At 43.0% G+C, this 11,086-nt stretch overlaps 1 protein-coding gene across 2 annotated transcripts in view; it reads right to left on the bottom strand.

Annotated features, from left to right (window-relative positions):
• Positions 1-6,104: 6,104 nt before the first annotated feature.
• The window catches only part of slc35d1a (solute carrier family 35 member D1a), a 31,012-nt gene continuing 26,030 nt past the window's right edge, over positions 6,105-11,086 (bottom strand). For both annotated transcript variants that reach the window (XM_078407389.1, XM_078407390.1), the window contains 2 exons: positions 10,832-10,914; positions 6,105-8,315 (listed from right to left, as the gene is read on the bottom strand). In XM_078407389.1, the coding sequence (XP_078263515.1) occupies positions 8,213-8,315; positions 10,832-10,914 (186 nt within the window). In that variant the 3' untranslated portion in view covers positions 6,105-8,212. The remainder of the gene's footprint in view (positions 8,316-10,831; positions 10,915-11,086) is intronic.

Below are 11,086 nucleotides of genomic sequence, written 5' to 3'. Positions count from 1 at the left end.
TAATTGCAATCTTATTATATTGTTTCCCAATATATATCTCTTTTCACCAAGACAGAAACTTCACATCAGGCAATAAAATAAACACTAAAAGGTTGAAAACAAGACTGTTTTCAGTCGTAACAAGGCGTAACCCAGTAGGCCAGGCAGCATCTCTGCAGAATGTGGCCAGGTTACAGTTTGCCAAGAAGTACTTAAAAGAGCAACCACAGTTCTGAAAAAAGGTCTTGTAGACCGATGAGACAATGATTAACTTATATCAGAGTGATGGCAAGAGCAAAGTATGGAGGAGAGAAGGAACTGCCCAGGTGAATACGGAAATTAAAGTGTTGTATTTAAATGCAATACATACGGTGCAAGTTGAATGAGGAACTAAAATTGGCATGTCGCAAATGTAATGCTACGGTAGTTATGGGAGATTTCAACATGCAGGTAGACTGGGAAAATCAGGTTGGTAATGGACCCCAGGAAAGAGAGTTTGTGGAGTGTCTCCGAGATGGATTCTTAGAATAGCTTGTACTGGAGCCTACCAGGGAGAAGGCAATTCTGGATTTAGTGTTGTGTAATGAACCTGATCTGATAAGGGGACTCAAGGTAAAGAGGCAGGAGCTGGTCAGATTTGACTGGAAGGAGGCCCTAGCAGGGAAGACGGTGGAACAGCAATGGCAGGTATTCTTGGGAATAATGCAGAAGTTGCAGGATCAATTTATCCCAAAGAGGAGGAAAGATTCCAAGGGGAGTAAGAGGCACCCGTGGCTGACAAGGGAAGTCAAGGACAGCATAAAAATAAAAGAGCAGAAGTACAACAAAGCAAAGAAGAGTGGGAAGCCAGAGGATTGGGACGCTTTTAAAGAGCAACAGAAGATGACTAAGAAGGCAATACGGGGAGAAAGTGAATTATATCTGCTCAAGTTCAAACAAATGCTGCAAAATTCATTGGCCGGCAGTTCATTCTACAGCAAGACAATGATCCCAAACATACGGTTAAAGCAACAAAGGACTTTTTCAAAGCTAAAAAATGGTAAATTCTTGAGTAGCCAAGTCAATCACCCGATCTGAACCCAATTGAGCATGCCTTTTATATGCTGAATAGAAAACTGAAGGGGACTAGCCCCAAAAAACAAGCATGCTAAAGATGGCTGCAATACGGGCCTGGCAGAGCATCACCAGAGAAGACACCCAGCAACTGGTGATGTCCATGAACCGCAGACTTCAAGCAGTCATTGCATGCAAAGGATATGCAACAAAATACTAAACATGACTACTTTCATTTACATGACATTGCTGTGTTCCAAACATTATTTGGGAGCAGGGATTTAGATTTCTAGACCACTGGGATCTCTTCTGAAGTAGGGGTGACCTGTATAAAAGGGACGGGATGCACCTTGACAGCAGGGGGACCAACATTCTGGCAGGCAGGTTTGCTAGTGCTACACATGTGGCTTTAAACTAAGTAGTGGGGGTAGGGGTTGACAAACTGGGAATATGAAGATGGAGTTAAAGGGGAAGTGAATACAGGAGAAATTGCAAAGGACTCTTGAATAAATGGGAAGGGAAGTTCTAGATGGGATAAGAGAGTAAGGTCAGGGCCAATTGTGACCGGTGTGAGAGGGGAGGTGAATACCGAAGTTAAAGTGTTGTATTTAAATTCGCGAAGTATGAAAACTAAAGTAGATGAGCTTGAGGTTCAGTTAGATATTGGCAAGTATGATGTTGTGGGAATCACAGAGAATGTTGTGGGAATCACAGAGACATGGCTACAAGAGGACCAGGGCTGGGAACTGAATATTCAGGGGTACACAACATATAGAAAAGACATTTATTCACAAAATGCTGGAGTAACTCAGCAGGTCAGGCAGCATCTCGGGAGAGAAGGAATGGGTGACGTTTCGGGTCGAGGCCCTTCTTCAGACTGATGTCAGGGGGGCGGGACAAAGGCAGGATAATGGTGGAGACAGGAAGATAGAGGGAGATCTGGGAAGGGGGAGGGGAAGGGAGGGACAGAGGAACTATCTAAAGTTGGAGAAGTCGACATTCATACCACTGGGCTGCAAACTGCCCAGGCGAAATATGAGGTGCTGTTCCTCCAATTTCCGGTGGGCCTCACTATGGCACTGGAGGAGGCCCATGACAGAAAGGTCAGACTGGGAATGGGAGGGGGAGTTGAAGTGCTCAGCCACCGGGAGATCAGTTTTGTTAATGCGGACCGAGCGCAGGTGTTCAGCGAAGCGATCGCCGAGCCTGCGCTTGGTTTCGCCGATGTAAATGAGTTGACATCTAGAGCAGTGGATGCAATAGATGAGGTTGGAGGAGGTGCAGGTGAACCTTTGTCTCACCTGGAAAGACTGTTTGGGTCCTTGGATGGAGTTGAGGGGGGAGGTAAAGGGACAGGTGTTGCATCTCGTGCGGTTGCAGGGGAAAGTGCCCGGGGTTGGGGTGGTTTGGGTAGGAAGGGACGAGTGGACATGGGAGTTACGGAGGGAACGGTCTCTGTGGAACGCAGAGAGGGGAGGGGATGGGAAGATATGGCCAGTGGTGGAGTCCCGTTATAGGTGACGGAAATGTTGGTGGATGATATGTTGGATCCGCTGGCTGGAAGGTGAGAACAAGGGGGATTCTGTCCTTGTTGCGAGTGGGGGGAGGGGGAGCAAGAGTGGAGCTGCGGGACGTAGAAGAGACCCTAGTGAGAGCCTCATCTATAATGGAGGAGGGGAAGCCCCGTTTCCTGAAGACAGACAGGTGGGCAGAGGGGGTGGGGTCGCTCTGTTGGTAAGGAATGATATTCACTCCCTTGCAAGGGGTGACATAGAATCAGGAAATGTAGAATCAGTATGGATAGAAATGAGGAATTGTAAGGGTAAAAATACCCTAATGGGAGTTATCTACAAGCCCCCTAACAGTAGCTTGTAATCTCAACATAGGGTGCAAGTTGAATCAAGAGCTAAAATTGGCATGTCGTAAATGTAATGCGACGGTGGTTATGGGAGATTTCAACATGCAGGTAGACTGGGAAAATCAGGTTGGTAATGGACCCCAGGAAAGAGAGTTTGTGGAGTGCCTTCAAGATGGATTCTTAGAACAGCTTGTACTGGAGCCTACCAGGGAGAAGGCAATTCTGGATTTAGTGTTGTGTAATGAACCTGATCTGATAAGGGGACTCAAGGTAAAGAGCTATTAGGATACAGTGATCACAATACAAGTTTTACTCTACAAATTGAGAGGGAGAAGGGAAAATCGGAAGTGTCAGTAATACAGTATAGCAAAGGAGATTACAGAGGCATGAGGCAGGAGCTGGTCAGATTTGACTGGAAGGAGGCCCAAGCAGGGAAGACGGTGGAACAGCAATGGCAGGTATTCCTGGGAACAATGCAGAAGTTGCAGGATCAATTTATCCCAAAGAGGAGGAAAGATTCTAAGGGGAGTAAGAGGCACCCGTGGCTGACAAGGGCAGTCAAGGACAGCATAAAAATAAAAGAGAAGTATATCATAGCAAAGAAGAGTGGGAAGCCAGAGGATTGGGAATCTTTTAAAAAGCAACAGAAGATAACTAAAAAGGCAATACGGGGAGAAAAGATGAGGTACGAGGGTAAGCTAGCCAATAATATAAAGGAGGATAGTAAAAGCTTTTTTAGGTATGTTAAGAGGAAAAAAGTAGTCAAGGCAAATGTGGGTGCCTTGAAGTCAGAAGCTGGGGAATTTATTATGGGGAACAAGGAAATGGCAGACGAGTTGAACCGGTACTTTGGATCTGTCTTCACTAAGGAAGATACAAACAATCTCCCAGATGTTCTAGTGGCCAGAGATCCTAGGGTGACGGAGGAACTGAAGGAGATTCACATTAGGCAGGAGATGGTGTTGGGTAGACTGATGGGACCGAAGGCTGATAAATGCCCAGGGCCCGATGATCTACATCCCATGGTACTTAAGGACGTGGCTCTAGAAATTGTGGATGCATTGGTGATAATTTTCCAATGTTCTATAGATTCAGGATCAGTTCCTGTGGATTGGAGGGTAGCTAATGTTATCCCACTTTTTAAGAAAGGAGGGAGAGAGAAAACGGGAAATTATAGACCAGTTAGTCTGACATCAGTGTTGGGGAAGATGCTGGAGTCAATTATAAAAGACGAAATCGCGGAGCATTTGGATAGCAGTAACAGGATCGTTCCGAGTTAACATGGATTTACGAAGGGGAAATCATGCTTGACTAATCCTCTGGAATTTTTTGAGGATGTAACTAGGAAAATTGACAGGGGAGAGCGTGCCTCGACTTTCAGAAAGCCTTCGACAAGGTCCCACATAGATTAGTGGGCAAAATTAGAGCACATGGTATTGGGGGTAGGGTACTGACATTGGTAGAAAATTGGTTGACAGACAGAAAGCAAAGAGTGGGGATAAATGGGTCCCTTTCAGAATGGCAGGCAGTGACTAGTGGGGTACCGCAAGGCTCGGTGCTGGGACCGCAGCTATTTACAATATACATTAATGATTTGGATGAAGGGATTAGCCATTAGCAAATTTGCAGATGATACAAAGCTGGGTGGTAGTGTGAGCTGTGAGGAAGATGCTATGAGGTTGCAGTGTGACTTGGACAGGTTGTGAGAGTGGGCAGATGCAGTTTAATGTAGATAAGTGTGAGGTTATCCACTTTGGTGGTAAGAATAAGAAGGCAGAATATTATCTGAATGGTGTCAAGTTAGGAAAAGGGGACGTACAACGAGATCTGGGTGTCCTAGTGCATCAGTTACTGAAAGGAGCATGCAGGTACAGCAGGCAGTGAAGAAAGTCAATGGAATGTTGGCCTTCATAACAAGAGGAGTTGAGTATAGGAATAAAAAGGTCCTTCTGCAGTTGTATAGGGCCCTAGTGAGACTGCACCTGGAGTACTGTGTGCAGTTTCGGTCTCCAAATTTGAGGAAGTATATTCTTGCTATTGAGGGCGTGCAGCGTAGGTTTACTAGGTTAATTCCAGGATTGGAGGGACTGTCATATGTTGAAAGACTGGAGCGGCTAGGCTTGTATACACTGAAATTTAGAAGGATGAGAGGGAATCTTATCAAAACATAAGATTTTTTTTTTGATTTAGAGATACAGCGAGGAAACAGGCCCTTCGGCCCATCGAGTCCGCGCCGCCCAGCGATCCCCGCACATTAACACTATCCTACACGGTACGGTAGCACAGCGGTAGAGTTGCTGCTTTACAGCGAATGCAGCGCCGGAGACTCAGGTTCGATCCTGACTACGGGTGCTGCACTGTAAGGAGTTTGTACGTTCTCCCCGTGACCTGCGTGGGTTTTCTCCGAGATCTTCGGTTTCCTCCCACACTCCAAAGACGTACAGGTATGTAGGTTAATTGGCTGGGTAAATGTAAAAATTGTCCCTAGTGGGTGTAGGATAGTGTTAATGTACAGGGATCACTGGGCGGCACGGACTTGGTGGGCCGAAAGGGCCTGTTTCCGGCTGTATATATATGATATGATACACACACTAGAGACATTTTTTACCCAGTCAATTAACCTACATACCTGTACGTCTTTGGAGTGTGGGAGGAAACCGAAGATCTCGGAGAAAACCCACACAGGTCACGGGGAGAACGTACAAACTCCGTACAGCCCGTAGTCAGGATCGAACCCGAGTCTCTGGCGCTGCATTCGCTGTAAGGCAGCAACTCTACCGCTGCGCCACCGTGTCGCCCGATTAAGGGGTTGGACACGTTAGAGGCAATAAATATGTTTGCAATGTTGGGGGAGTCCAGAACCAGGGGGCCACAGTTTAAGAATAAGGGGTAGGCCATTTAGAACAGAGTTGAGGAAAACCTTTTTGTCAGAGAGTTGTAAATCTGTGGAATTCACTGCCTCAGAAGACAGTGGGGGCCAATTCTCTGAATGCATTCAAGAGAGAGCTAGATAGAGCTCTTAAGGATAGCAGAGTCAGGGGGTATGGGGAGAAGGCAGGAACGGGGTACTGATTGAGAATGATCAGCCATGATCACATTGAATGGTGGTGCTGGCTCGAAGGACCGAATTGCCTACTCCTGCACCTATTATCTACTATGGTGTCCTGAAATGGGGGGGACTATGTATAAACACTGCTGTAATTTTTACATGGTGAAACTAAAATGTATAAAAATGGCCTTTATTAAAAACTGACAGGGTACACTTTAACCACATGTGATTTTTTTTCTATTACAAATCTCAAATTGTGAAGTACAGTGCAAATAAATAAATGATGGGTCTTTGGCCCAAACATTATGGAGTGCACTGTACATTATGGGAAATTGCACAAGCAATACTTCAACAGTAGTAATTAATTTAAGAAAATCTAGATTTTCCAAATGCATCCACATTACAAATACCCAAATATTAAAAAAATATTTAATTCAATGTCTAGGCACTTCAGTGTTTACTTACATTAAACTATAATGTTTACTGATCACCATATGATTTTTTTCAGTACTAAAAGCATTTTGAAAATCACTAAACTGCTTTGCTGACTATGCAAAATTATACAGGAAACCTTGTTGCAACATTAAATGGACAGAAGCTGAACAAAAGCAAAATGGCACCACGATTTAGCAAAAGTTAATGATTCTGGATGGTGTCGTTTCTTATTTCCATAATATAGACCTAACTAATTGATTTTCAATTTATCTCACGATTTCAATCCATCTTATTGCATTCACAAAAACATGATTTACAGATGCCATATTCTGACAATACGCATTGCAGAAATTGAACATTTAAAAATTCTCATTAAAGCTTATACATACATTATGAATTTAACTGTCTACTTGATTCCTCATATTCATATTTTTCCTACAAGCTTTGTATGCCACATCCTTTATATTAAAAATGTCATGAAGTTGTCACAAACATAACACAGTAGATTTAAGCAACCTGTCAGAAGTACAGAACAATTAATTATTAAATACTTTGGTTCATCCAGGTACTGAATGAGTTGTTTGAAGTAAATATTTAGTGAAAAATTACAACCGAATGGGCCAAGAGGTTTAATGTGAACTGACATTTTCTAATCTTCCAATTTTATTAATTGTTTAGCAGATTTAGAAAGCATCAAAACAATTTTTTGAAGGGTCCTAACCAGAAACATCACCTATTCCTTTTTTTTAAAATAGCTTTGTACTTAATGTTAAAAATTTTAGTTCCAAAACTGTTCTTACAATTCAAAGTTGTGTTTAACACAACTCGCTCATGCAACACTCATTAAATTGTTTGACAGATTTTTCTCCAATGCAAATTACTCAGATTTCAAAATATTCAATAAAAAAGGCAGTTCAAATGTACCACTAAACCTATTTTGAAAAAACACAATTCTCCACTAAACCACGCTTGTGATGTTACGATTATCTGAACTGTATTGTTAAGTGTAGTACTTAGCAAAGCTGTTTCTGGGAATTTCAGCACAAGGTGTACCAATGAGAGATGTGTCAACAACATTCTTGCTCACCAAAGTCAGTTTCTACCATTTGAAACCTAGAAAATACAGAATGAGATTTTCCAACTCAATGTCAAACATATTAAGAATTATCCCACACTTTACTACAACATTTTTCTGTAAACAACCAAGATTGTTTACTTACAAATATCTGATTCATTTAATATAAGATGTCTGTTAATGGACCAAATTTGGTAACTGCAGTGCATGAGATAGCTGGCTTGCACCCAATGCTCCAAGACATCCCCAGCCTCTCAATCCACAAGCACAAATTTTAAACAGATGCCAAAAACTATCAGTACTCTGACTTCCTCTGCTTAAAAGTTACTAAAATTGGTAATTTCACAATTCAGTCATCAACAAATTTATTCAAAGCAATTGTAAGCAGAACATATTTTCCACATCTAAGATTGCCAGATTATTGTACTGTTCTTTCGCTGTTCTTAAAAAGAGGTGCAAACAGGCAAACAATAAATATTTTAAAAACAGATTAAGATGCCCCAGTAGAGATATCTAGTTGGAGCTTTGGGGCCAAGACAAAATAAAACCTGTAGGGGAATGTATAATATTTTAAAACTTAGCTGTACATATTAAAAATGGGCCATTTTGTACTAGTTTTGTTTTAATTGGTCTATCAACACTGTAACAAACTTGTACCAAAACTGAAACAGCATATAATTACTTTAATCTATAGTTATAGATACCTTTCTTAAAGAAAATAAAATTAACAAAACAAAAACGTTAATCTATCGAGATGCTCTGCTCAAACAGCAATTTTTCCCTTTGTTTCAGTGTTGCTGCTGGATGTCTTGGTTGACTGCTCCTCTGTGAACGTAATATAGGAATATACCAAACTTCCAGCAATGCTGTTAAAACAAAATACATGAAAAAGTTCATGACATCTCACTATATGAATGGGTCAAATCAAACAAGCAAATTATACCATTCTACAATGTCATAGACATAAGGACAGAAGGTTCAAAAGATGAAGAACACAATGCAAAGGCCTAAAAGGGAACATTACCCTATTAAACAGTATATTTGCATATTACATGCCCTTTTGGCAATAAATCCTTCCATGACCTACTCTGTAAATTTCTCATGTATGACCAATTTCTTTGTAGTTCACCACAGGACGCCGACTCATACAGTGCGAGAACAGGCCCTTCACTGTCCAACATGCCCCATCTACACTAGTTCCACCTGCCTGCATTTGACCCATATCCTCTTTAAACCTATCCCATCCATGTACCTGTCTAAATGGTTTTTAATCACTGTGCGATTACCTCCCTCAACTACCTCCTCTGGCAGTTCGTTCCATTCATCCCTTTGTGCAAAAGGTTGCCTCCCCAGGTTCCTATTAAATCACCCCCTGCCCCGCCTTCTAGTCCTGGTAACATCCTTGTAAAGGTGTTTTTACGAGGGGTGATCTTATCAAATTGCCTAAAATCATGTGTGGATCATAAATGCAGTCTATTTATGCCCTAGCAGCTGCGGCGTACCTGCAGTCAGTCTGTCTTTGTGTTTTTATGTTGTTTTTTTGTCTTGATTGTACTGTAAATGTGATGTCGTTTTTTGGGGGTTGTGTACTATGGGGGGGGGGGGGGGGGGGGGGGGAGGGGACTGTAAATGTAAAGTTGTCTCTTCCGAACGGAGACGCGACCTTTTGTTCTGGGTCGTGTCTCCGTTCCCGCTGTGGCCTGCCATCGGCCATGCACCTGGAGCTGGTGGCCTCCACCTGGGACTCGCCAGTGGAGGCTCCGGCCGCGAGGACGTCGGAAGCTCGCAGCCCCCTGGGTGGGGGCCGACATCGAGAGCCCCGGCAGCGTCTTCGCCCGCCCCGAGTCGCTGGGCTTGGGTCGGCCCGCCGAGGACTTTTCACCGCCCGGCGCGGCCTGAAATAGGCCGTGGGATTTTTCTCTGCCTGGCGGGGGCTTCAATGTCGGGAGCCCCGACGTGCAGCGGTAGCGTCTTCGCCCGCCCCGGATCGCAGGGCTTGGGTCGGCCCGCTGCGCACCTTTCACCGTCCAGCGCAGCCTGGAACGTGGCAACTACAACAGCGGGAGAAGACGCGGGAGAAGACGGCGGGGAAGAGAAAAAACATTCTGGCCTTCCATCACAGTGAGGAGGTGACTGGAGGAGATTCACTGTGATGGATGTTTCTTTTTGTTTGATTGTGTGTGTTATTGCTTATTTTTATTGCTCTGTTGGACTGTGGGTAATCTTTCATTTCACTGCACATTTATGTGTATGTGACAAATAAACTTGACTTGACTATTTCACTTGGGTATGGAAATCAAGAACTAGAGGAGATAGTTTCAAGACGAGATTTTAGAGACACAGCGCGGAAACAGGCTCTGTGGCCCACTGAGGCCACACCGAGCAACAATCACACATACACTAGTTTTATCTGACAGAGTAGGGACAATTTACAACTTTTACTGAAGCTAATTAACCTACAAACCTGTACATCTTTGGAGCGTGGGAAGAAACCCTAGCACCTGGAGAAACCCCATGCGATCACAGGGAGAATGTATAAACTCCGTACAGATAGCTGCCCTAGTCAGGGTCGTACCCAGGTTTCTGGCGTCGTAAGGCAGCAACTCTACTGCTATGCCACCTCTGCCAAGGGGAAGGTTTTAATAGGAACTCAATGGACACCTTTTTCCACACAGAGGGTGGTGGGTATATGGAGCGAGCTACCAAAGGAAATAGTTGTGGCAGGTGCAGGAACAACATTTAAAAATACATTTTAAAGGTACATGGATAGAGATGGTTTAGAGGGATATGGGCCAAATGGGACTTGTTTAGATGGGGCATCTTGGGTGGCATGGTAGAATTGGGCCCAAGAGCCTGTTTCTGTGCTACATGACTATGACTTTATATCCTCCAAACTTGAGAACGGAATCAAGAAAATAATCAAGCCAACAGATGCTTGTTACCCTTGATCCCCCACAAACCTCCGCATCCAACATTTCTGTCACCTCCAATATGATCCAACCACTAGCCACATCTTCCCATCTCCTCCCTTATCCTCCTTCCGCAGAGAATCGGTTCTCTGCTTATTCTTTAATTACCATTTGTTAAAATAGATCAGCTGATAATTTGTCTCATTTCCACCACGGCACCTTACTCGATATAAAATAGTGTGTACACCCATATAGTGACAATGACTACACATCAAAAATGGAGCCATTTACTGTTGATAGTGCTGAGCAATTTCAGAAAGAAGAAATATTATCTATTTAAATCCTTCTTACATTGCAATCACAGATTTAGATTTTCTCAGCGTGAGAGTGGAAATACTTTGAAACTGAAATGCTATTTGTAATCCCCATTTTCAACTATTAGGAAAATAATTAAAATATCAATCATTACTAACCTGATATTTAAACCAATGAAGTTAGTCCATGTGAATATATAATCTCCACCAAGAAACATTCCAATATAAGTCACCAAAATATTCTGTGGGCATAAAAAGATTTTAATGCAAGTTAAAAAAAAAACTAAAATATCACAGGTTACTTTTCCTGGAAAAAATGGAGCAGAGTGGGTAAATGATATGATGGGAATGAGATGTGGCAGTATGAAAAACCAATGATTAAACTGTTTTTAAAACTAAAGTAGAGAAGATTTT

The sequence above is a fragment of the Rhinoraja longicauda genome, chromosome 11, assembly GCF_053455715.1.
Source record: "Rhinoraja longicauda isolate Sanriku21f chromosome 11, sRhiLon1.1, whole genome shotgun sequence".
Lineage (NCBI taxonomy): Eukaryota > Metazoa > Chordata > Chondrichthyes > Rajiformes > Arhynchobatidae > Rhinoraja > Rhinoraja longicauda.
This window is presented reverse-complemented; position numbering and strand designations above follow the sequence as displayed.